Below are 27613 nucleotides of genomic sequence, written 5' to 3' on the forward strand. Positions count from 1 at the left end.
TGAAGAGGAACTAAGAAAAGCTATAGGATCAGCAATGGACTTGGCAAACACGCTGGCATCATGGGAATTTACAACCTCTGCTTTGCGTCGTTGGAGATGGGCTTGCAGATTGTTATTTCGTCAGCTCAGCATTGCAAAAGCCACATGGGACACGTGGGCTTGTTTTATTTGACATGCTACAACTGGGTAGAAAGTTGAAATGCAAAATCTGCAAGACTGACAGTAAGTGTGTTGTAAATGCTATCTCAGAGATCATAACAAGAAGGAGGAAAAGTGAAACACAACCATGAATGTAAAAAGTAAATGGAGTTACACTTTCAAGGCACTCAAAGTGAAAATCTCATTAAGAGAGGGGCCTTTTCAGTGACTAAAAAATACTGATGAGGATTCATAATATATTGTAGTTTAATGGGAATATCGTGTTGCCTTGACCGCTAAATCACCACCAAAAATACTTGTATCACCAATCATCTGTTCCCATCTAAATAAATGAAAGTGCTTTTAGCCCATTTCGGTGCCACCCCCAAAATTTTAATGTGCTTTTAATAGATAAATAGCACTCTATATTAATAGACTGCTTAAAAAGAAATGAAATTAAACTTTAACAGACGTGTTTGATGGAATTTTTACATCTTATTCCCATGGTTTAAAGGAGAAGAGTGTTTAAAATGAGTGTGACTTGGTAGAAGACTGTCTTCAAGATTTGTGTATGTATGTGTGTATATGTATGTATATATATATATATACACATGTATATACATATGAATATATATATGCACATGTATATACATATGTATATATATATGCACATGTATATACATATGTATACATATATGCACATGTATATACATATGTATACATATATGCACATGTATATACATATGTATACATATATGCACATGTATATACATATGTATACATATATGCACATGTATATACATATGTATACATATATGCACATGTATATACATATGTATATATATATATGCACATGTATATACATATGTATATATATTTCCATATGTATATTATATGCATATGTATATGCATATGTATAAGACCAATTCCATAACATTATAATTGAGGACATTGGATTAGGCCCTCCTCACATAAGATAAAGAATAGAACAAACTCTGAGGTAAAGTTGAAAACAAAAAAAATCTATCTAAAAACAAAATGCTTTATTATTTTTTACTTATCCTTGTTGCAATGTGCTTATTCGTTATGTCCTTGACCAACAATAGTACCTCAACCAATAGGATGAGCTCGTTTTCTTATTGTCATTGCCATACTCGTATGCTCATTGGTTGCAAAGTAGGAGAGGCAAGGGAATACTTTTGGATGCATATTCTTAAAAAGTACCAGTATTTGATTGCTTTACAAATCGAACACTATTTTCAGGTTTTATGATACTATCGGACAAAGTTGTTTTTATTTTTATATGGTGACCCACAGAAAAACATGATTTTTTGATATTTGTATTGGCAGACATGAGCCAAAATCAGGTCCGTTTCCTCATGCCCTGCACAAAGTCAGCTGGGATAGGCTCCAGCCCCCCCTCCATGACCTTTGTGAAGATTAAGCAGTTCATTAAATGAATGAATGAATGAATGAATGACTACAAGTTGGCTTGTGAATAGATGGGTTTACTCTAGTCTTTTTAAAAGCTGATTAGTGATTTCATAGAAAGGTGTGGTGTGTGACTATAGGCGCCTGATGTGTTTTGTTCTCCTCAACAAGCCCAGGGAAAGTTAGCAAAACTATGATGGAAACATAGCGCAGCATTTAGCTGCCGAAAAAGCCAAATGTTTCCCTCCGGGCTCTCGGGGGGGAGAAAAACAGAAGCGTAAGGAGAGTGATAATTGGAGCACTACGGGTGAATGCTAATTACGCTTGTGTCTACCGCAAGTCTACAGTTAAATGTTTGGAAGCTCAACTTTGGCTTTGAACATAAGGAAGGATAAAATCATTAGATGTTTTGCGTGCATGTTGTTTGGCAGCCAAAGAGTTCAAATAGCATTTTAATTTGAAATCCTGCAAATAATGGATATCTGGAAGGCACAACAGTAATTTGGCTGAAGCAGGTCTTTCACTTTTGTAGCATTTCTACACATTCTGCTTGTTTATCTTGACTCGCTGGCACATGACTTTACATTTTAAGAGGACTATTGGTGTTTGCATCTCAACGTGAAGTGAATGACAGTTTTTATCGCTTTGGTGTCCCCCAAAGGAAGTCGAAATCGCTGCCGTGTTTCTGTCGTGGAACCAAAATGGCACGTTTGATATGAAAATCCCGTTGTAAGCGGGCTAATACATGGTGACGAGGAATGTGACAGTGGGAGGCAGTTTTTTTTTTTTTGCCAAGCAAATTCAAAGTCAGCATGAACGTTTGATGTTTTTTAGATTTCTGTTTTAACACACACACAAAAAGACACTGCTCAAGAGCGCAGCCTTTACGTAAAATTAATTATATCCATGCACATATACATTAATAAGCTTGAGCACAGGTGCATGTGATAAAGAGGATTAATGAAAGGAATGAATGAGATTTTTAAAATGTATTTAACATTTTCTTTCACTGAGGTGAACATGATAACCAGGTATTTGTTTTTAAATAAGATCAAATCAAGTAAGTGTATCAATTTTATTTAAATGATATCAAATTTTATGTTTTAAATTCAATACTGAGAGACACGAAATAACAAAACTTCAATTTGGTTTGGTTTCATTTGATTATTAAATGGCTAAGTAAATGTTCAAGTTTATTTATTTATTTTTTTAATTCATGACCATTCCAAGACTAAATAATGAATAATCAGATATTAGAAAAACTGTGTTTTTATGTTTTATGGGTGTAAAATTAGATATGAAGCAATGTCAAATTAATGCAAATAAATAGTAAAATGTAAGGAATAAAATGCACAGCACACCTAATAAATAATCCCATTACAGATATATATTTAAATTTAACTTTAAATATATATTTGAACTTAATTCTGAGTCTTAACAAGCTAATGTTTTAACATATTAGCTTGTTAAGGCTCAGAAACAGCTATTAAAATTCAGTCCGTCTTATTTATACTGTAGAGAGTGATTGAAAGGTAACTTATTTATAAATATTTATAATTCATTATTGTTATATTGTCCTTTTTTGGTCTTGTTCATGACATGCATGGAAATTAAATCAATTTTCTTATCAAATGGGTTATGAATTTTCAAATTTTAAAGCGTTCCCTCGATGGTTTATAATCAAAACAGTTAATATGGTTTCCAGGGGTCTTGAAAATCTGGTCAACTATACCACATTAAAATAAAATTGAATGCAATTGTATATATATATTTGTACAATATGTAAATTGAATTATTGAAACAACATTGCCATATATTAACTCGTACACTGCACATACACACCGATCCCACTTATCCTATAGCAACTATATACTAATGGGATTCCCTCAGTCAATGTTTCCTCCCCCTTGTGAAACTTTGTGGACCCCCCTCTTCCTGAACACACATACACGCAGTGACATATATGCAAGGGAAGCACTGTCCTGGAATCTGCAAAGCTCGCACCATTAGAAGCATCTCGCTCATCCGTAAAGCATCCCATAAAGATACACAGCTGAAGAAAATAACACCCACATCGGCAATAATATCCACCCGCGATTATCTCGATTCACACACAAACCTGTGCGTACATCATCTACAAACACAAGACAGCCAAGCAACCGGGATATGAGCACATGACCGTTCTTGCGGGGACCCCAAAATAAATCCTGACGCATGTCAGGGATGCCTTTTGAATAGAAAGATGTTGGAGAAAAAAAAGATACAGGCACAACTGTGAATGATAATGGTCCAAACAAGAGGCTACTTAGTCGAGCTGGTCTCATCGCCACGGCGATGCTGAACTGAGTCACACGTACCGTGTTTCTCTCCTCCTCCGGTCCTCGCATCCCTCCGGCAGTACTCGTTATATTCCCGCCGCCGCCGCCTTCTTCCTCCGGATGGCTCCCGTCTCTCTCTTGCTCTTTGTCCCCCCCGCCGCCCCTCCCCGCCTTGGTCTCCCCTTCACGTGGGGACCTTGATGGGCATCCCTGGGAGCTGGCTGCCTGGCGGTCGGAGTGCTGCGAGTGGAAGTGAACGGGCAGGAGGGGGAGCAAGACGACAAGAGTGAGCAAACAGGCAGTTCTCTCATGTGCTCAGTCACCCTCCCCTCCCCCTCCATCAACGATGCTGTGGTTTAAACCTCCTCACCCTCCTCCCCAAAACACACGCACACATTTTGCTTCGCTCCGACCATCGTGACCTCCTCTCGGTGGTCGCCATGCGAGCCTCCCTCTCCATCCTTTCAAAAAGAGAGGCTTGGCGCGGAGTCGTATGAAAAAGGAGATTATATATACAGACCAAGAAAGTGGGGAGAGGTAAAGTGGGGAACCGAGGATCATGCATTTGGTTTTCATGGTGGGAAGGAAAGGATTGGCAGAATAATACATTCAAAGAGATAGGAAAAAAACATGCATTCATTCATTCATTCATTTTCTGAAATGCTTTATCCTCATTAAGGTTGCAGGGGTGCTCGAGCTTATCCCAGCTGACTCCGGGCCAGAGGTGGGGGAAACCCTGAATCGGTAGCCAGCCAATCGCAGGGCAATAGCAGACGGACAACCATGCACACTTACACCCATACCTATAGAAAATGTAGTGTCCAATCAGGCTACCATGCATGTTTTTGGAATGTGGGAGACAACTGGAGTACCCAGAGATAACCCACGTGGGCCCGGAGACAACATTCAGAATCCACAAAGGTGGACCGACCTGAACTTTAACCCAGGACCCCAGAGTTGTGCGGCCGACGTGCTAACCACTCATCCGCTGGGCCACTAAAAAAAAAACAAATTTCAAATTGCCCAGCGTGTCAATCGGTTGTTTGTCGAATTCCCCCTGTGACCAGTTCCAGGTGAACTTCACCTACTTCCAATAGACAGTTAAAAGAACATGCCAGAAAACATATTGTACAGATAAGTACACACTGGAGAAAACATGTGGATTTATTGGATGGAGATACTGAGATGTAAGTGACCCGAGTTAAAAGTCTTTGGACACAGAATCTGTCCACTTTTTATGTGAGGGTGGAATTTCGTAAGTTTATTCTGTATGCACGGAATATAAAAATCAAGGCTGATTAATTACATGAATTAATTGTAGAATTTAAATGGATAGTTGTAGATAGATCAAAATGAAATTTGGTAGGTATGTAGGTTTTGTTTTGTCAGGTCTGATTAATTACATGAATTAATCACAGAATTAAAATGTCTTGTCTGTTAGTTGTGGACAGATCAAAATTAAACTTGGTAGCTACATATGTTCATGGAATGCGTACGCATCTGTCCATAGAGCTTGATTGTTTTATTTGTTTGTCTTTATTTGTATAGAATAATACATTGCATCATTAAATTGCTCCTTTTCCGTTGTTTATTGAGAGATAGGAATTACATTTGGTAGGTATATTCTCCGAAAGTAGATTATTTAGATGAAGAAATTACATAATTACAATTTCTATTTCTTCATTATTCTTCGAGAATTATTATTGGTAAGTATATAAGTGGATAGCGTGTCGGCCTTGTACTTAATGCATTTTAACAACCGATTTATCTTTACCTGTTTTTGATCTTCTTTTTAAATAAAAATGGAAGGGATTTAAGATAGCCTTTGCATCCTTTGGCTTTTTTTTAAGCAGGCCTTGGAGAAAAGAACAAGTTAGGGCAGAATGCATCATCTCCTAAACTGTTCCAAGAGCAAGACATTTTATCCCGTTTTTCATCTGCCCAAAATGGGTTTATCGTCTCCATCAGCCAACTACTCAAACTACTACTCTTCATTTAGCTTAGCTTGCATGTTTTGGGGATGTGGGAGGGAAATGAAACACTCGGAGGCACGAGGAAAACATGCAAAAAGTTGGAACCCACCTGTAATTGAATCCTCAAAGTCAGTAGTGTGAGTTGGACATGCTAACCACTCTACCTCTGTGCTGTCTGAATTTAAGACTACAAATCACAAAATTAAGCGGCCCGATGTCAGAGCATCGGCCTCACAGAGATCAAGGGTTTGATCCCAGGTCTGGACCTTCCTGTGTGCAGTTTCCATGTTCTCCCTGGGCTTGTGTGGCTTTTCACTGTCAAAGTAGCAAGAGGGTGTGAATACAGACACAGAAAAAGACATTTAGATATTTTAGACATTAGTCACAAATTCCCTCAAGGTACGAGTGTGAAAGTCCGTCTCCTTGTGCCCTGCAATTGGCTGGCCACCAATTCAGGGTGTGCCCCACCTCTGGCCCAAAAGTCACCTGGGATAGGCTCCAGCACCACTGCGACCCTTGTGAGGATAAGTGGTACAGAAAATGAATGAATGAAAATAACAAAATTTACTAAAAATACAGAAAACAACGATAAACACAACCAAAGGTCAGCGATTTTTGACCTCAGAAATATCCAGACACATAAACGGAACTGAAAAATTCCATTCGTTTTTTTTTCTTTCCTCAAATTTAATTCAATTTAAAAAAATGAAAAACATTCTTTCCGCCGTGATGCACACTGAAAAACCCGGTGGTGCAGCTGAGATAGGATCCAAATGTGGGAAGCAAGGGAACAGATGCAAATTTGTTAAAGAGAACCAGAAGAAGAACGAGGAAAGCTTTCAGCCTGCTGCTTTAGTGTTTACGCTATCACATGATGGGCATTAAGCAAGCAACTGATATTTAAACAAAAAACAGCGTAGTAACCCTCCCGCCATTTTATTATAACCGACTCAACAACAACAAAAAAAACCCGTAAACCCCTTCCCTTGTTTAACATCCAAATATAAATAAAACATGAAGCTTATCTAACTAACTCTCATGTTGATCTGTCTCTAAATAAATTATATAACTCATCAGCAGCGAAACTACTGGTGCACAACTTTTACCCAATCAAAGATTCAAAAGACATTTTAATTGCATGTGTCATCTAATTTAAGATTTGTATTTATTTTTATCTTAAGGCATGCTGGTCTGTTAAATGTTTTTGTTTACACAGTCCTGCTTGGCACGTGGTGGGTGGGAGGGATGGGAGTGAAAGGGAGGGGAGGAGGAGTGTGCAGCATGGATTAGCACAGCCTTAAGGGACCTTTTTATATTTTGGTATTTTTAGGCTGGACCAGGCAGGCGTAGAGCCACCTGCCTCGGGGGAATCACTTGTTACTCGCCATCTCCTCCAGGAAGCATCCCAGGAAGACCAAAGCATGTCTGGTGAGCAGATACCAGAGGACAGCCTATACGGTGAGCATCTTTTTGATTACACTGGGAAGACCCCTTTTTTTCCATTCATTCTAAGAATTGCTTACCCTCACAAGGGTCCTAGGGGGGTGCTGAAGCCTATCCCAGCTTACTACAGGCACCAGGCGGGTGGGCCAGGCGAATTATAACCGAGGAGACCTATTTTTTTTTAATATTAGTATTGAAAAGGATCATTTTGAAGAATTAACTGACATTTGTTGTTATTAATAATTGAAATGAATAAAAATGACTTTTTCTTAAGGTGTGTGTAGTGAGATGTGATAGGCTCTAGCACCCCGTGAGCCTTGTGAGGATAAGTGGTACGTAAATGTGAGTTCAAATATTTTTCCTTTCTTCCTATTTTAAAAGTTTAACTTTGTAAACTCTATAATTGTTTCTCTTATTCTTAAATAAAAGACAATAAGCAGAGGCAACAAAAAGAATTACGATAGATTTAAAAATTACAGATCAAATAATTTTTTTTTCAAAAGTAAAGATGCAATATTTTAAAAGTAATCCAATATTAGGATGCGTTTTAAATATTTATGCTATAATGTAATGAGGGAAGGGTTCATGTTTATATTGATTTAAAAAATATCCTTTTCTTAAAAAATATATTATCATTATGTAATTTAGAAAATAATGAGAAACCAATTGGAAAAAAATCTAAATATGTCATAATGTGAGATTTCAACTCAAGAATAATTCAAACCAAAATGATTTTTCTTTTGTATTTCAAGGCAAAATACAAAGTTGATACATTAAGGAATTAAAGTTAAAGTTTTATAGTGTGCACATGTAATAAAAATTAAATTTTTCAAGAATAAATGAACATTTTTGCAAAATTTACTTTTTGATCAAAAAGAAACAAAGTTATTAATTGGGTATTAGTACTTTTTTTTAAAGAATAAAGCTGTAAGTTATATACTTTAAAAATAGTTGTAAATACTACAACAATACGCTTTACTTTTAACATTAGCGAGTTGAAAGTATAGTTGTAGGATATTTAGCTACTATTTAGTGACCTACTACCGAATTACACTGGTTATTTTTTTAGCTAGCTGTTACCACGGAAACACATTCGCTGACTCAACTACTTGTATCTCAGTAAACCAATAAAGTGTGAAAAAATTCTCACTGCGTATAGTTTGTTTGCAGGCAAGTAGCGCGATTATTCTTACCAATACTGTTGAAAAACGTCCTGGAAGAGGTACTTATATCGTGTTGATTGAGTAAAACATTGTGTACAAGTAAATATGTAATACGGGTTCATTCTTGTGTACGTGCTATTAGAAACATGACTTTGATGCATTTAGGCTATCTTGTTGTCAATTACAAATTATGTAAGTTTAAAAGGTGAGGGGTTTGCTGGAGTGCAGAGCAGAACAAAACTTTTTCCTGCACAATCCAGAAATTAAATTTCTACGTTAAAAAAGGTTGCATTTGAGAACATTTCCTGAAAGGCTCACCTGTGACATTTGCTAATGCTTTTTGTGTATATCCTCCAAAAAAATTTGTCAAACAAGTGCCTCACTATATTGGATTAAAAAAACAAATTGTTGGCTTTCGTCGTCTCTCCCCTGGTGAGGTGGTCATCGGAAGACATTTCAGTTTCACTTTTTTTAAGACACTTTGGCCATCCTATGTGTCATTGCTATTATTAACATATACAGATAGATGCATTTTCTAATTTCCCATTAAAATACCACTACCAATGTCTGATTCCATCAACATATAGTATATACGAACATACATATATCCTCTCAATGTATACATGGTTGCACTATACATAAATACACACATGCATAGATAGTTTTTTATATACATACACATACTATATATATATATATATATATATATATATATATATATATATATATATATATATATATATATATATATATATATATATATATATTATATATATATATATATATATATATATATATATATATATATATATATATATATATATATATATATATATATATATATATATATATATATATATATATATATATATATATATATATATATATATATATATATATATATATATATATATATATATATATATATATATATATATATATATATATATATATATATATATATATATATATATATATATATATATATATATATATATATATATATATATATATATATATATATATATATATATATATATATATATATATATATATATATATATATATATATATATATATATATATATATATATATATATATATATATATATATATATATATATATATATATATATATATATATATATATATATATATATATATATATATATATATATATATATATATATATATATATATATATATATATATATATATATATATATATATATATATATATACGCACACGTACACATATATACACACATCCATCTTATGTCATTGGTACTGAAAGCGTTCATATTGAGTTTATATACGTGTGTGTGTGCGTATACAAACATGTGTATGTATATAAAAAAACTATCTATGCATGTGTGTATTTATGTATAGTGCAACCATGTATACATTTAGAGGATATATGTATGTTCGTATATACTATATGTTGATGGAATCAGACATTGGTAGGTGTATTTTAATGGGAAATTAGAAAATGCATCTATCTGTATATGTTAAGAATACCTGTTGTTGCTCAGTAAGTTACATAAGGTATTTAAAGCACCACAGCAACAAGCATTGCAGCACAAGAATTGCAGATAGATCAGCAAAGTGGTTATGTCATAAATCTCTTCTGTAGGGACCAACACACACACACACAACTATCACAGAAAAGCCAAACTAGGGCAATGGCACAGATTCCTTGCTTCATTCCACTCGATGCTCTACTGTGTTCAGTCATGTCATACGCGTGCACACACGCACGCAATCACGTAAATGGAGGAAGGCTTTGATTGGCTGTGAATGCTGTGCAGAAACCAAAATGGGCTGGGCATAAGAGGGTGAATGGCTAATCGCAAACAGAAATAAGATCTTACATAAGCGAGCAAGCTGTCAGGCCTGCTTACTGTTGAGCTGTATGTGCACCAACATCACCATGAGCATTTGTGTGTTGTGTTTCTATATTCTGCATGTGTGTGTGTGTGCATGCAAAAACCCGAATGAATCTTTTGTCTTCATTCAGTCATTTAATCGCCGCTTGTGTACATCTGATTTTCATTAATGGCATTCAAAATCATCTCTGTTTAGTGGCCAAAGGCTCTCATAGTCACTCCCACAAGAAGACAAAAAAGAAACGTTCTTGTTTTATCCTAAAAAAGAAAGAAAATGGCTGCAACACATTCCAAAAGAACTTGGACAGGGTCATGTTTACCACTTTATCTCGTCACCTTTTCTTGAACAAGACTTATTAATGTTTTGGAATTGTTGAAGGTTTATTGGTGGAATTCTTTCTTGTTCTTTTTTAATAATCTTTGTAGCTGTATTTTATGGGTTATAATGCACTAGGCATTTTCATTGGTTAAGACAGGGTTCAGTCTAGTATACAAAAATCATTTACAATAAGATGTAGAGAATGTGGTTTGGCATCATTTTCATTTCATTTTTATTCATGTTTAATACAGTGTCTTCACTCCATTCATAATGGCCTTGTATTTTCCAAAAGAATAATATTGTGTAGTTAAGTTTGCATTTGAATAAGAAAACCAAGCAAGGGGCAGAATATTACAATAGCAAAATTTCCTTTTGCCTGCCATTGGCAGCAATAGTTGTCCAATGAATTTGAAATAACTGAATATTTGCTCCCAAACTTCAAAGTCACAAATGGATTGAACATCTACTAATACATCTACAAACTAATTTCTAATCACAGCGAAAGAATGAAAAAGGTATATAACTGGACTGTCATTGACATTGTGACTTAAAGAGGGTGCTGGAGCGTATCTCAATTGATTTCGGGTACGAGTTGGTGAATTTGTGTCCAGCCAATTGCATTGCAGGAGTGGACGAACAACCATTCACACTCACACTTGTACTTAGGGGCAATTTAGAGTGTTCAATCAGCCTTCCATGCATGTCTTTGGAATGAAATCAATTGAGAGACGCTCCAGCACCCCCTTTAAAGTCACAATGTCAATGACAGAACATGCAAACTCCACACCAACCAGGATCGAACCCAGGACCCCAAAACAGTGGGGCCGACGAACCAACCACTCAGTCGCCGGGCCATCCTTTTTCTGAATGATTAGATTAAAACTAAAACTTTACATTTCTACCCTTCTCTATTGCATAATTGTCAACTGCATCATCATAAGAAATATGTAAAAATAAAAATAAAATGGTATTGCACCATTTTAACCGGATGCAGTGACAGGAGAGATGCTATGCGCCTTCTGCAAACTCCACCGGGGAGTAGACAGTCTACACTATTAATTTGACGCGGAACTAAGGGGAAATAGTCTAGACAACTGGCAATATAATTGAAAAAAAAATTGGGGTGGATTGTCGTGCGTCTCCAAATAGATCGTGTTCTTGGTGGTAACCCACATTGCCCAATAACATAAACCATTTCTGTCACTGAAAATTGTACTTCCATACAGAAATGAAGTATTTGTATTATGTTGTCTAACACTACTGTGTAACATGTGTACCCTATTTCATAAGGCTCTTGGGTAGAACTGGAGGAGTTGATTGCCGCCGTGAGCCGCAGAGAAAGTCTGATGGGGCCAGAGGACAGTATCTCCTCCGCTTTACAGGGAGAGCTAGAGAGAATCCTTCTCGAGGCGCAACTGGAGTGTGAAAGAAACCGAGACAGGTGGAGTTTTCAACCACTGAATGACCATTTTTTTTATGTACAGTTGGTTATATCATGCAAGTTTTAAATGGAGTTTAATAATGTCCACAGTCCACCGCAGGTTGGGACTCCACGTTCGACAAATTCCCCAAGACCCTCTAGTGATCACGATAGTGACTGTATCACCATACAGGTACTCATCTTTGTTAAAAACTAAGTATTTTCCTTATTAATTCAAGTGTTGAGGTTGGATGGATTTTCCCTTCATTTGTTTGTATTATATTATTGGACTTTCAGGGATATTTTGATATTATTTGGGTTAAGTACACATACAGATAAAATGAAAAACTTGCTTTCATAATAACTTAACTTTTTCATAGCATTATAACAGTACACAGAGGTGTTAATATATCTATTGTTATGAAATAGTTCTCATCTGATTGCTTACTAACGATATAAACATCAGGAAATTACTGCAGTATTACAAAAACAAAATGTGTAGTGTAATGTAATGTGCAATTGGAAAACAATATTGCCAGGGTTCAGAGGATAGTTTTACAAAAACAAAATTGCTTTTTTTTTGGAGTAATTAATTTTAACTCTCTGCCATTGAAAACAATAGATGCCCTATCAATTTGAACTGTGAGTTTTTGCATCAAATATGCCACTATTTAATTAAAATTGAATACAAATTAATTCATTTTTCGGAACCACTTTATCCACACGAGTGCCGCGGAGGGTGCTCAGCTTACCATACATGTTTTTGGAACATGGGAGGAAACTGGAGTACCCAGAGAAAACCCACACAGGCCCAACCTGTATTCGAACCCAGGACCTCAGTCCTGTGAAGCCGACACACTAACTACTGACCCACTGGGCCGCCCAGATCAAAATGTTTGGTCACATACCTTTTTCATACTAATAAAATAGTACATAATGGTGTAAATATACTGATTATGTTCTCATATGATCTTTTTGTGGTGATGTAAACAGGAGGAAAATGACAGGAGAGTGGACACTGATTGGGTGTGGGACTGGTCCAGCAGACCTGAGAACATGCCGCCCAAGTAAGGACAAACAGTTTAAAAAAAAAAAAATCTATATATGGGAGTTATTTATTAGTTTGTCAACCTCTAATTCTATGTACATTAATATTTAGTAAGTCTTGGTATTTAATTAGTTGCTAAAAGCCACTAAGGTGTATCCATTCATTTAAAGCAAAGCTTTAAATTGTTAGTTTTCAGATTTTATTTCCTTTCACATGTTTGACTTTTGTATTTTTTTTGTTTTTTTGGATTTCACTAAACCATTTTTTAAAAATCTTTTTTTTTAATTATCACTCGTTTTATCCTTTTTTATTCATTTCTTATCATCAGGGGTTGTGGAGGGTGCTGGACCCTCATTTGTATTTCCTTTTTATATTATTTTTGTGTTTTTTTTGAATTTTTTTAAATTATTATTATTTAATGCAAGTGTCCTGAGTAAATGTGTTATGGCTGGAAGGGCATCCGGTGTAAAACAAATACATATGAGCGCGCATCCAGCAAAACAGTGGGTTGAAGAGGAGGACAGCGCATTCTCAGCGAGAAAGAGGAGAGGAAAGCCTCAGGATCTGAAAATGGCAAATGTAGGGATTATAAAGCTAAGGAGTTGATTGACATCATTATTAAAGGAAGATAAAGTTAATTTATGTGCAGTAGAACATGTGGAAATGCAGTAAATTGAGAAACCTGGGAGCAGGATGTAATTTACAGTTAAAGTGGAGGTAATAAAGTTCAAACAAGCAGCATATGACATACAGAATTTTCCATGTTGCAACCCTCAGAATAATAGAGAAAAAATGCTGGAGCGCTTTCAATTAAATTGGAATCAATTATACCAGTTTTTTTTTTGTTATTTTTGGTTGCAGTCTGATCTGTATCGTATTTGCCGCACTATAAGGCACACCTAAAATCCTTCATTTTTTTCCGCGGTACATGCTGGGATATATAGTTTTTTTGTCAAGCCATCGGGAATGATGGCGAGCACTCTAATTCACTTCTCGCCGTCATTCAGGGTGGATTTACAAAAGAACTCCAGCTGCTAAATGTTAGCGTCAACAGAGAATTGCTGACTCAATAAATTATGACTTTGATTAAATGGAGTGTGGACGTGTTGAATGACTGATTTGTAATTTGTTGACATTCCAATATAGCCGTCTAATGGATGCATATTAACGTAACCACAGCGTCTACTGTAATGTCTTATAATGTTATAAAATGTCATTCATTGAAGGTGCGCCTTATAATGCGGTGTGCCTTATAGTGCAGAAAATACGGTACTTGCTTTTAATTAGACTCAATTCTGTTATTGACTTGAAGGTCTTGTATTGCAGAGATTTTGTGTTTCAACACCCAAAACAGTCGAGTTCACTCAGCATTCGGAAGACGGAAGTGATGAAAAAGAGAGGGATCTTCTCGTCGGATGTGCTCCTCGTCCTTGTACCCTCGTTGTTGGTCTCACATCTCCTCACACTGGGAATCGGGTATGACCCTGACACTCATTCTTTCAGATCTAAAAAATACTAACTCTCTTAATTTGTGCTGCTACGTTTCTATACTTCTCCTAAAGTTGACATACTTCAGGGATTATTATTAACCACAGAACTGGTTTGGGCAAAGTGCCATGCTATTTTTTTGCGCGACAAATTACTCTAAATGAAGCATATCTTTACCAATCTTTATCGCTGTCTCTACTTTCTCTGGTGTTTTTTAATATTAAGCTTTGTTTATATGGTAATTGCTTTTCAATACGAGCCACCTGAAAGACCCAGATCTAAACATGTCATGAAAAGCACATATTCAAATTGGGTAAAGCACGAATCCAAATAGCAAGAGCACAAATGCAAATGGCCACAACACAAATGCAAATAGACACAACACAAACCCTAATTGCCCGTAATACGAATGCAAAAATCCATAGCACAAATGTAAACAGATGACCGCGAAGTAAGCTAAATTTCAGGCCACATAAAACAATATAGCATGCCAAAGTGTATATTTGTGTGTAAATTTCTATAATTATTTTCAACCTAAGCCCACATTTTTTGTATTTATAAACAAAAACAAATACAAATGATTCAACAACACACATGGTCGTACCTCTACTTACGAAATTGATTGATTCCAGAACTTTTTTAGTAACTTGTAAATTTCATAAGTAGAGTTGTACTTTATATGTAAATTTCCTATCTCATTCCATGGTCTTCACAAAACTACCAACTAAACCCTTTAAAATTGATCAAAGTGTTGCAATTTTTTATCAAAGATGTAAGGAAACACAAAAATCAGAGAAAATTATAAGATAATGATTTATTGGGATTTGTGTTTTATTTAGTGTATGTATGTTCAGTTGCATTGTTTAGATAATATTACTATATATTTCTGCATCAGCAACATGGCAGGACTTGAAGTCCAAATGTCCACTTCTGAGTCATAAGTTTGCATTTGTGTTATGGGCAATTTGCTTGGGTTTTTTTAAATTTTGAAAAGTGTTTGGACTATGTTCTTCCCCTGACACTTCTTGGCCAGCATAAAATAGGAATCATATCTGTATTTTTTTTTCTCTCTTCTTTTAGAATCTACATCGGAAAACGTTTGGCTGCTTCCACAACTAGTACGCTGTGACATTAGCTTTAGGGTAACCCCTGTGAGGGTGAAAGTGTAGTACCTCGCTTGTTTGCTTTTACGTCTCTGCGCATGTGTTCGTGAATGTGAGTGTGTGTGAGTGTGTGTCTGTGTGTGTGTGTGTAGCAATGTTGTTAGAGCCCTCAAGGGTCTGGATGCTGGCCAATGAATCATGCTGAGGTCACTTTCGCCTCTAAAGAGTAATCAGAGAAAAGACCGGATGATAAAAGGGAAAAAAAAGAACACAAAAGAGAAAAGGACGCCATGTCTGTTTAATATATGCCAGCCCTCCAGATAACCTTGGTGGTGTTGGTGGGGGTGGGCTGTCATTTGTCACAAGTACTAATGTCCCTCCGTACCACTAAAATCGACTTTTCCCCCTCTTCCCATGTCCTGTACTTTAAGCAGGCATGTAGTTTTCGGAAGTCAGTGTACTTTTTTGTGTGTGTCCCTTAATCCAATTAAATGTTTAACCTACCCCAAAGACAATCATGATCCCATTAAACGTCACTTCCTACAAAGTCCTAGAGTGGGCGTTTTCTCTTTTGTTCAATCCCTGCCGTAGGGCTCGTTAGGCGTGACAAAAACGGAAGAAGGAATTTATGTGACGGAAGCAGCAGGTTTTAAAATCCGTCTAAACTTGAAGGTTTTGGTAGATTTCCGATTTTAAATGGAGTGGACAATTACCAACGTCAATGGCACCGAAACATGATCATTCATTGCCAGTTTTTCTAGATTCAAATGGATTTGACATCTGTCAATGGCAGTAAAGAGAACTAGAGTATCCAGTTTTCATTTGTTCTGTTACACTCTTATTTCAAATCAGGTTTCACCTTGAAATACAAGAAATGTGGAAAATAATCCTTTGCATTCTCCCAAAACCAAAATGAATAATATTTTCACTGCATCTAATAAAAACAGCAAATAATGACCTTACTAAATAAAATGGTCAAGGCCCTTTTTTGCTACGTTTATTTTCTTACAATTCAATGCAAATATCATTGCTTCTTATGGTGTGCACATCTTTCAAAACAGCATGCATCATAATGCAGCTGCATAAATAAATTCAGAATGGTGACAATTGCTATTTAAGTGATTTTTGCTCGCATTGAAAATCTGACAATGGCCTTAAAGATGGCCTCTCTCTAAAAAGAAACTGTTGAAATTGTATCTCTTGTCTCTGAAGGTACCGTGGGTGTTAGAGAAATTATATTTTAGCATAATCCTGACTAAAACGACCACATTTCATGCATAGACCATTGTATAGGAAAGCTGCGGGTTCATGGAAGACATCTGCTATTGTCATTCTATACTTTGCTCCATTCTTCTTCATTTTAAACAAGCTTCTTTCCCAGAAGAGACAAGGATCGAACCTTTTATTGCATTGCCATAAACCACAAGGAGCCTTTCCTGGGAAGATCAGTTAGCATTTGTCAGAGAGATTAAAATGATGACTTTGAGTAAGACTTGGGAGGGGACAAAAACTACAGAAATTCTGGCATTAAAGTTAAAGGTTACATTATTTCAGAAATAATGCCAAATTATACAAGAACTAAGTGCTGTCATTACTGAACTGTTCATGCAATCCTTTGATTTAAAGAGTAAACGTAGTCGTTCATTTTTCATACTTATATACACGAGTGTCACTCTGAATTGATTGCCAACCAATCGCAGTGTTATTATTATTGCAATAATTTCATTCTAGGAGTCGGAAATGCATGAATCAGGAACTCACTGCTGTCCGGAGCTGCCGAGAATAAGATGAAAATGTGCCCAAAACAAGGGGCTTTTGGTCAGAAGGTCACGCTACCCTATTTCGGCCCACGGTTGGCATCGACCTGGAACACACCGTTTTAAGGTAGGACTGGCTCTGTTCCCTTGTCAGGTCCCAGTGGCCGCTTTATCACACAATCTGGCACTCGCGTCCGCCTGCAGCGCGCTAACCTCGGATACGGCATCATGGAGATGTTTCTAGCTAATGAAAGGCCGGCAAAATGTTAGGAAAAATCCACTGGGAAAGCAACTGTTTCTTGACATTTTAAAAATAAATACCGGATTCAGCGAGTGTGTTCACATTTCGGATATGTTTTATGTCATTTGACGTTTTGTTTGAATGGAGGTCGTTGACAGGCAGGATTCTGTAAGTGTCTGCGCCCCGTCTGTGCCGTACAATTCATGAATGCTTGTTTCAATTGGTTCATATTTATTCGTTTGTTTTTTTTTTTAGGAATTTGGAATTAGGAAAATTACTCAATCATGGGAGTACAAAAATATATTTTTAGTATTGCAGATTTACAAAACATAGTTACAAAAATATTTATCTACGTAATTCTACGTGATTTTCCCACCAAAAAAAAAAAACATACAATGAAAATAGTCACAAAAATAAAATAAAAAACCTGATGGACCGACTCCGGTCAATTATGCTTATTATGTTACCTTTATAATCTAAATATTTCACAAATAGAATCATTTGTAAGTAGATGTATCATTCAGAATGAAGATTATATTGTCAGATGTTACCTAGCTTCACAACTTTTATAGGTTTTGCCTTTTTCCCCACGAACGTGATGTGAAAGGCCTAAGAAGTTTTGGATCGGAACAATGCATGGTCTGAGCATAAACAGGCGTGGCAGGCCTCCTCACGTGTGATATCCCATGAGGTCATTTGGCCTCCAACTGACTTTACTACAACAACAACAACAAAGTAAGTAGTGACCAGGCACCTGGTTTGTATTCGCCACACTTTCTCACATAACATTCTCAGACTGAGAGGTTTCACCACAAACGGGGGGAAGCGTTTAGTCCAGAAGTTTGATCTATCTCACGTGGTTCAGCAATTCAACAATGCACATTGGAACATACAAGGTTTCATTCCTTAAATTCCACGTGATAAGCAAAAACCTCATGCTTGAAACAAAAGATTTGCTATAATTGTAGTTATTATCCTGCGCTAGATAAAAATAAACCAATCCACATACCACACTTTATGCACAACCTCACGTTAAAGCATAATGAACATATTTTAGGCAGACCATTCTTTTCCCATACCACAAATCTTCACGAGGAACACCAGGGTGCTGCCCACCTCAGCCAACTACGGGCTGTTGGTGGGCTACAACCTAAATTGGTTGCCAGCCAATCACAAGACACACTGAGAAGATCAACCATTAACGCTCATATTTATACCCAAAGACAATGACGACCAAATGGGTGTCATACTTATAACCAAAGACAAACTGGTGTCAAACTGGTCCTCAAAGGACCTTAGTGGGTGCAGGTTTTCATTCAAACCAGTTCTTGGGATGTTGTATGACAATTTCACCATAATGTTGAACAAAGTGGAGAAAAATACTGTGAAGATAGTTTTTTATCTATAAAATTCTTCATCAAGCACTAATTACTAGTTTTTCAGATATGAATCTATCAATGTCCACCTAGATATTTCCTCTCTTTTCAAGGGGTTTACCACCCCTTTGACGCCTCCAGGTTGAGCATGATTTCATTCCACGCGTGGGCTGAGCTTGCTATTAACTGTCATATTCGATCCTACTTTGTGGGAGGACGTCCTTTTTATGACGGCAAGTACCAGTTTACTGCTTCACTACAGTCATCCATTGAGCTGAAAGGTAGTGAGCTGCATATGCTAAAGTAAAGATATTGAAAACGTGTGGTGGGCCCTGCTGGTGCGTAAAGGCACAGGGGCGCAAAGGTTGCGCTGGCTCGGCAGTTTTTCCTTTTTTGGGTCGAAATAGACTCGCAACTTCCTGTCATTTCATAAGCTAATGCCTTTACCAGAGGGATGTATGGCAAGTTATTTACTGTAAATGATTTTCGGATTTTAGAAATCGTGGGCCGCACATTTGGTCCAATCAGTTGGGAATTACACAACGCAATGCGTTTCTTAATACCGCCATTCAGGCTAGGCACTACGTCATGTCTCAAATGTGAAGAGTAAAAAAGATAAAAAGTTCGTGCTTTCCTTGTTTACTTTAATCACGTCAAAGTCAGTATTGTCAAGAATTCAGTATGGAGGCTAAATACGGTGACTCCATACTTCACAAAGTGATTATTTAAATGTAAAAAATAATGATAATTAAAAAATACGGTTTTATCAAGATGGTCGGTGTTTTAAAATTTCCCCAAACTAATTTTCCTTATTGACTACAATCTTATTAGAGGTATAGAAATTGTTATAAAACTTGTATGTAGTTAGTATATATTGGGAGAGTGAGTTATAAAAATAGTACATGTATGTTTTTTTCTTAGTTTAAAGTATCATTGTGTAAAGCCAGTTAAATCATGAATATTTTGTAAAATTGCTACTGTTAGGTTTAAAAAAATGTTATTGTAGGAATAAAATTGGTCTGGTTTTCCAAAAATAATTCAAAATTAAATCTCACTATTTCTAATAGGAATTAAGTACAAATCCTTGATTTGATTATTATTTTTAATACATCTTCTTTTATAGTTCTCAAAAATCATTGCATAAAACAGCCGTTACATTGCAGCTTTTTCTTTTCTTTTCATCTTGCTTCCACTGTTGTTACATTACACGCACCATTCATTTCCTCCATATACATTTCTACCTCCTTTTGTGTGCGTGTGTGTGCATGTGTGGAATCTGCTTACAGTTGTCACATCGCTTGCCGACAATGCAATATTCTGAAACCACCTTCTAGAACAATCAATGGTTCACAATGCATGAGTTGTATTTTTTGTCTACTGGAATTCTCCTTTGTGGCACTAAGCAGAATATAAGTCAATAAGGCGTGACATTAATGACGGCTGGGGGCTGTAAAATGTGTCAAAAAAAAGAGACCATAGTAGACTCGCCGGAATGATTTAGTGTGTTTTAATTTCAGTGGAGGTGAAGTGTGACGGATAGGGGAGGGGTGCACATATGGTCAACCCATCATCCATTGACAGGGGTTGTTGCCCAAGGGGGACTTTTGTTGTTGTTGATTTTTTTAGGGTGTGGTGGGTCATTACTTTTAACTCTTGGAGAAAAGTGTGGCTCCCCCTCCGGAGATATCTTCAGACTTTTTTGGTGTTTTCAAAGGAGGGCAGGAGAAAGGTTTTGTGTTTCAGAAACCGCAAAAATTTTGAGTGATTCTGCAGAAGTGAAGTAAGAGATCTGATAGTGTATGTAATATAGCCACGTTTCTTTACAGAATCATTTAGAAATCCATTTTTTTAAATAACATTAACATTAAATCAAAATGAAAATTCTAATGCACCCCCAAAACGTTTTCTCTGGTTTCCTCCCATACTTGCAAAACATGGATAGTAGGGTTATCCCCTGTGATTGGCTGGCAATCAATGTTTCCACCTGCTGCTCATAGTATAGGCCACAGGTGTCAAAGTGGCGGCTCGCGGGCCAAATTGGCCCACCGCATCATTTTGTGTGACCCAAGAAAGTAAAGTCCAACTTTTTGTTTCATGATAAAATTCACATGAAGATTGTAAATTATTTCCCCATGTTTCCTCATCTTAATTCAATGATTGCAAAGAAATTGTACTAATTTGAATGTCCAAAAATGATCTATCGATTAGCACGATCGAAAAAGCTGACAATTTATTAATTGATTAATTTTGGCAGCCTAGTTGGAAGACATAGTGGCCCTCCGGATGTAATTGAAACAAACACGTGGCCCACGACAACAACAAAAATGAGTTTAACACCCCTGGTATAGGCTGTGAGAGTCTCCAACAGCTAAACAGAATTTCAATAGAATCTGATCCAGATTTGGTAGCAGTGTAAATGCAGCATGGAAATGCATAATGGGAATTCACTTGTAAATCCATCTCGTTGCATTCTTTTGAATTCTATTAGAATGAATGTCAGAGCTATGAGGACTCCGGAATGATAGCTGACAACATTTTGAAGCCTTATTAGAGACCACACACCTATTCCCCTTATTTTGTGAGGTTGTACCAGTAAAGTTTTAAAACACACTTTGTCTCCAACGTTTAGTCTGGTACAGAAATGTAACTCTGTAATTTGCGGTCTGTCCTCCAAAGACGCTGACTGGCAGCTCTTACATAACTTCCTTCAGGTACGAAGCTCGTAAGACTCCAGCATCCCGCAGGTTTTGCGAGGCCGGCGGTCACAGCAAGCTGCATAGAAGCTGCTTCTGTCCGTCGGAAAAGTGCTGAAATGGACGATAAAAATCATGCTGGGATGAGGTCTTACGTACTATATCTGCCTAACATCGCATTTACTTTGAGGTAATTGCTGACATTTGTGTGACGTGAATCGTGGGCAGCATTTTAAAGATATGATCAGAAGCTATAGAAGTTCGAAAGGAGAGCCTCAACTTTTTGTCCTTTGCTTTTTGTGGGACATTTCGGTAATACAAATCAAGACTGGGTCTCAGTGGGCGAGGTTGAGAGAAGTTTTGTCATCTAACCTCTTTTGTTTGGTTAGTTTACACATGGAATTTTGTTGTTGTGTTTGTTTCCATTGGATAGAGTCTGTTTTTCTTGTTTTATTCATAATTAGAAATCTTTGATCATGTTTTTGCATTGTTACGGAATTCATTATGCTTTTAATAATTGCATTTTGTCCATTTTTCGTGCCACAAATAGCCTGAAAGTAAATTTAATAAAGTTACCTAAAATACAACAATAGTTATTATGTTTAGTTATTGGAATAAATCAATTTGGAATGAGATTTAACAGCTGTAATCCTCTTTTGTTAAAGAATTGCTGAGATCAGCCAATTTGCTGCACTCGGAAGGGTTGCTCTTAAGTCAAAGTAAACAAAATAGCTGAACAATTGCTGATCCCAAACACCTCTATATTCAGATTCTATCCTTTTTTTTTAAATTGCCCACTAGTCTAAAAGTCAAACTAAATTGCCCCTAGTGTATGTGTGAATGGTTGTCTGTCTCCTTGTACAATCTGATTGGCTGGCCACCAATTCAGGGTGTCCCCTACCTGGTGCCTGTAGTTGGTTGCACCACCCCGCAACTCTCGTGAGGATAAGCGGTATGCAAAATATACGAATACATAGTCTAAATCTTGAAATGAATTATTTACATGCTGAATACTAACAAAATCAGGTACTTACGGACCACATCGACTTTGTTCTCTTAAATATGACTTAGAATTACTGCTTTAAACAATTGTTGCACTATTATAGCTCAGCTCAATATAGATTTTTTTTTTTAGCTTTGGCAGGGGAAAATAGTGTCCATGCCACTAACGTAAATAAATGTTCTCTTTATAGTGATTGTGCTTCCTTTTTGGAGATGGTGTGTAAAAGTACTATCAGCTGCTAGACATTCGCTCACAGTGCAAACATCTGCTCCGTCTTTTCTCTTTGTGAGTATTACTCAGGTTGTCAGTGTGGTTTACAGCGACTGCCATAATAAGCATGCACGTGTGTTATCCTGTCTCAACTACCACATACCGACACTTAATGATGACATCATCCCAGATCCTCTTTTGAAGGGTTCATCGTTATTGACCCAGAAGCAAAACTCATGAAAATGAAACCGAACCAAGTTTTATTTTCCACAAAGAACACCTGGGGCAGACAGTCGGGAAACGATGACTCACCTTCCATTTATTTTTCGGTACTTTAAGGGATCCAAGGACGTGAGCTTTTTACTATTACATTTGTTTGCCACTATTTTTTGGTCGCACATTTTCAAGGCCCATTTTCACTGATTTTTCCATACTAATTAAATGGTAGAATCCTGTCAAAAGTACAAAAAAATCAAATGATCAAGACTCACAAATCTTCCTAACTATTGAAATGTTACACACAAAAATCTTTCATGTAACTTTGTCATTCGCTTTCTTTAAAAAAAAAAATACTAAGTCACAAGAGTACAGGATCCAACAAAGGGAATAGGCTTTTTATTGGTTTTATTACACAATACAAATTTGAAAAAGGGAAAATGGGTCCCAAAAACAGTGTACCGTTAAAGTTCACTTGGGAAAGGTAAGGAACCAGAACATGGCCGCTGTGACTCAGAAAAAGAGAGACACAGTCCCAGTGTGGCTGCATCTTATGCTCCAATCACATAATATCTACTCAATGGCAAATATATTACAATTTTACAAGCAGCCATTTTTCAATGATGCACTTTTCACGATTCTAGTCATGAAAACAACACTGGCTAACGCCATGTTCTTTTGTTTCCCATACTATTGCTAGCATCTTAAAAAAGAGTTCATGGATATCAAAATTCACAGTGAAACTAAAAAAAAAAGGTGGATTTGTGCATAAATTGGTTTGTCTCTGCAGTTTGGGGAAAAAAGTTCCCTGAGACACTTTTGTCAGATTGTCTGAAAACCTAAATTCAGTCTTGTAAAAGACTTGGCTTCATTTTCTGACTTTTTCTTCTGGGATTATCCGATGAAGGAGTAGGTGTGGACACAATGTTTGGAATACACGAGCAAATATAGACGATTCGTTCCAGGAACTTCATACTAGCAGCCTAAACATTAGGGGCCCTGGTCAAACCTGAAGCCAGGCAGTCGGATTCGTGTCCACCAACGCCTTCTCCACATGATATGGTCTTTTGATTTCTGTTTTTCCCAGACGCTCCTCCTCCTCCTCCTCTCTCCCTTGGTGGGACTCCACTCACCAGCTTCCATCAGACACTTGGAAACACAAAGTCGGACGCAACATGGGTCGGTGGAGTGCAGCGATCGTCGCCGCGCAGCTTCTACTACAACTCTGCGTTCACGTAGAAGGCCAGGCTTTAGGTGAGTCATCCATAATTAAGATGGCCTCACGTGACATTTGATTCGATTTTAACAGCGTCAATTTGTACGGGATGTCGGTAGAGAAAGGTTGAGGTGCTCCAACGGCGTGTACTCAAACCCACTTTTGTTTGATTTTACTACATAATGGATGAAGCAGAGGCCTGGGAAGAAGAAAAAAAAGAATATGATATGAAGCAATGGCCAATACACAAGGAATTATAAATGATGTGTGAAAAGTGAGACAAATTCTTTAGTTTCAAATCTCTGAGCTGAAGTGAAGCTGTTCTTTTTTTCTTCTATTTTTTAATTTAAACATTTGCCCCCAGCTCGGTTGCACACATGGAAATGATCAGCTAGAATCTGATAGTGACCAAGCAGGTCACACACGCGCACACTTGCCTGCTGGAGAGAATAATTGCTGTTTACAACAAAAGGAACACCATTCCCTATAATCAGGAAAAGGTGGGCAAAGGTTAAGAAGTCCAGCCATTTTTGAAAATGGAAAACTTTTTCATGTATATGGACAAGAGTCCTTGTTGAAATCTGTTAAACTGCATAGTTTTTTTTTCTATATGATTGCAATAGTGAATTAGATCCATGAATGGTAGCTTTTGAAATTGGTCACATATGTTTTGTAATGGTTTGCCTCTGCATAGTTGAAACTGATTTTGTAATCCAGGAATGGGCAAACCGGCCCTCAAGGGCCGCTGTGGGTGCAGGTTTTTGTTCCAACTGATATAGCACAGACAGTTTAATCAATGAGATTTCTGTAGAAAGCCAGAAGCACCTGACTTCAATCCACTGATTGCTCTTGTTGGACACTTGATTGGTGAAAAGGTGCCCTCTCAATGGTTGAAATGAAAACCTGCACCCACTGCGGCCCTTTGTTGAATAGTTTGCCCACCCCTGGTGTAATCCAAGGTAAAGAGGAGATATAACTCAATGATAAAAAGTAGTGGAGACTCGTTGATGTTATCATGCGACGAGTCGGAATACAAAATTGAAAGTGCGTCAGAGGAGGAAGTACTTTCTTAAGGACAGTTTTTTGGGGGGAATTTTGGCTTCTCTAAACGCAATGGCCGCCATTGTTGGCGTCATTTTGACTCGAAGGGGACAAATGAACGAATGTGACTGTGGAAACTAAACTGAGGCAAACTCAGTCGTGTACACACTTGATAACACAACTCATACATTTCCGGTTCTACGACAGATGTCAAAAGTGTACTTATATATGTTCAGTATGAATGAATTGAGTTATTTGTCTATCAAGCACAACAAAAACACCGGCCCAATTAGGCCCCCCGAGTGAGCCACTTCTATAGCCCAAGGGCCATAGCTTTGACACCCATTTTAACATCTGACAGCAAGAAAGGAAGGGTTATTCAATCAGGTTAATCTTCCCAATTAGCAACCATCAGGACTGTTTTCCCTCCACTTTAATGGGGGCTATTTACTGTACATTTGACCATTTGGAAGAGGTATATAAGAAGTCCAAAGGTGCCATCCTCATAAAGATGAGGCTGTAGGAGAGGATGAATGGGTGTTTACATTTTACTAGCTTGCTTTCAAATCCCCAAGTGAACGATAGATAGGCAACCTTTCAGACATTCATTAATTGGCTCGTTGATGAAAAGGCCATCAAGTCCAATAAAAAAAGACAGCGGCGTCCGTCATCCTCCTCTTGGAATCTGTTGACATCCAATCGCAAGTGTTTTATGTGAAATCATCCATTCCTTGTGTGAAGTTATTAGATGAATATGGATGGATCACTACGAGCTCTCGTTAATAATACTCAAGCTGACTTTTTGGCAATGGAACAAAGGCTTGATACTCTTGGAAGAATTTTACAAACGTCTTTATTATTCTATCACTTTTCACTAATGTTTTTTTGAGTGAGGCAATACTGTAAGACGCATTAGTACAAAAAGACAGTCAACCCTCAGAGGGAAATCTTTTGGGTATATATTTTGATTTTTTATCTCTTCCTTACAAAATGGAAATTTTCAGCACATTTCCTAATAACACATTTTCAACTAAAAAGGAAAGAAACAAATAAAATGTAGAATCTATTAGACCACGTGTCAAAGTAGTGGCCCGTGGGCCAAATCTGGCCCGTTGTATCATTTTGTGTGGCCCAGGAAAGTAAATCATGAGTTCCGACTTTCTCTTTTAGGATCAAATTAAAATGAAGAGTATAGATGTATATTAAATTTGCTGATTTTCCCCTTTTAAATCAATAATTGTATATTTTTAAATCCTTTTTTTCTGTGTTTTTAGTTCAAAAATTATTTTGTAAAATATAAAAATATATTTTAAAAAGCTAAAATAAGCATTGTTTTATTCAAGGTTTTAATCAAGTGAAAGAAGCATTATTTCAAAATGTTATTTCTGGAGTAAAAATAGCCTTTCAAAAAATTATTCATGTACTAACTAGCACAGTATTCAGTAAACATAATACTACATAAGACAAACAACTGATAGCTGCCTGATAGTATAAGGATTCACCTTCCTGCATTCGGTACAGAGCTGTGTACCTAAAAAACCTGGTGACCAATTCATACAAAATGATTAACAGTTGCTGTAATAAATGATTGTCTTGCTAAAATGATGTACGGTGAGTTTGGCCAGAAATGAGGCAAATGAAAAGCAGGGTTGAGAGACAATTTTGGCGTCAGTGTTTTGGAGCAATTTTGATGACGGGCGATAAAGGACCTACGCTGTCTGCTTTTTGGTTGCTTTTGCTTTAATGATGTGTGCAGATGGCGGCCCAGCCACACACACACACACACACACACACACACACACACACACACACACACACACATGCTCACCTAACCCCATGACTTCGAGTGGTCTGGCCTGCTGCTAAGACAAATGGTTAAAGAACAAACTGTGAACTCAAGTGTATTTCATCTACTATTTTCACCATAAAAACCTTTCTTCTTATGCCTTATTAAGAAGCAAATCCCACGTCATGTTAGGGTTAGTTGGGGTTTTAGTTGGTTTGTTTGCTTTTTGTCTCTTGTGTCCCTCTGGGCTTCCCTTTCTCATGTCACCAGCTGTGTGTATTTTGCAATCAAGCCTTGTCTGTCTATTTCATCCTCATATTTGTCAGTCTTTGTGTATTTGCTTC

General features: G+C 36.9%; 3 protein-coding genes across 7 annotated transcripts in view; 2 read left to right on the forward strand and 1 right to left on the reverse strand.

Moving 5' to 3' along the window:
• The window catches only part of LOC144210243 (uncharacterized), a 32134-nt gene extending 27891 nt beyond the window's left edge, over positions 1 to 4243 (reverse strand). For all 3 annotated transcript variants that reach the window (XM_077736790.1, XM_077736789.1, XM_077736788.1), the window contains exon 1: positions 3927 to 4243. The gene's annotated coding sequence lies outside the window, so the exon portion shown is untranslated. The remainder of the gene's footprint in view (positions 1 to 3926) is intronic.
• LOC144210245 (BCL2/adenovirus E1B 19 kDa protein-interacting protein 3) overlaps positions 1 to 16283 on the forward strand; it is a 29496-nt gene extending 13213 nt beyond the window's left edge. The window contains exons 2-7 of the mRNA XM_077736795.1: positions 7191 to 7318; positions 11962 to 12112; positions 12203 to 12284; positions 13085 to 13158; positions 14466 to 14615; positions 15708 to 16283. Coding sequence (XP_077592921.1) covers positions 7282 to 7318; positions 11962 to 12112; positions 12203 to 12284; positions 13085 to 13158; positions 14466 to 14615; positions 15708 to 15756 — 543 coding nt within the window. The 5' untranslated portion in view covers positions 7191 to 7281 and the 3' untranslated portion in view covers positions 15757 to 16283. The remainder of the gene's footprint in view (positions 1 to 7190; positions 7319 to 11961; positions 12113 to 12202; positions 12285 to 13084; positions 13159 to 14465; positions 14616 to 15707) is intronic.
• Positions 16284 to 17358: 1075 nt separating this feature from the next.
• The window catches only part of thbs4b (thrombospondin 4b), a 29312-nt gene continuing 19057 nt past the window's right edge, over positions 17359 to 27613 (forward strand). Inside the window, exons 1-3 of one of the 3 annotated variants that reach the window (XM_077736792.1) lie at positions 17359 to 17614; positions 18301 to 18463; positions 24314 to 24480. In XM_077736792.1, the coding sequence (XP_077592918.1) occupies positions 24402 to 24480 (79 nt within the window). In that variant the 5' untranslated portion in view covers positions 17359 to 17614; positions 18301 to 18463; positions 24314 to 24401. Of the gene's footprint in view, positions 17615 to 18300; positions 18464 to 23003; positions 23086 to 24313; positions 24481 to 27613 lie in introns of those variants that run through there. The other 2 variants (XM_077736793.1, XM_077736794.1) reach the window with 2 other exon arrangements.

The sequence above is a fragment of the Stigmatopora nigra genome, chromosome 17, assembly GCF_051989575.1.
Source record: "Stigmatopora nigra isolate UIUO_SnigA chromosome 17, RoL_Snig_1.1, whole genome shotgun sequence".
Taxonomy (NCBI): Eukaryota; Metazoa; Chordata; class Actinopteri; order Syngnathiformes; family Syngnathidae; genus Stigmatopora; species Stigmatopora nigra.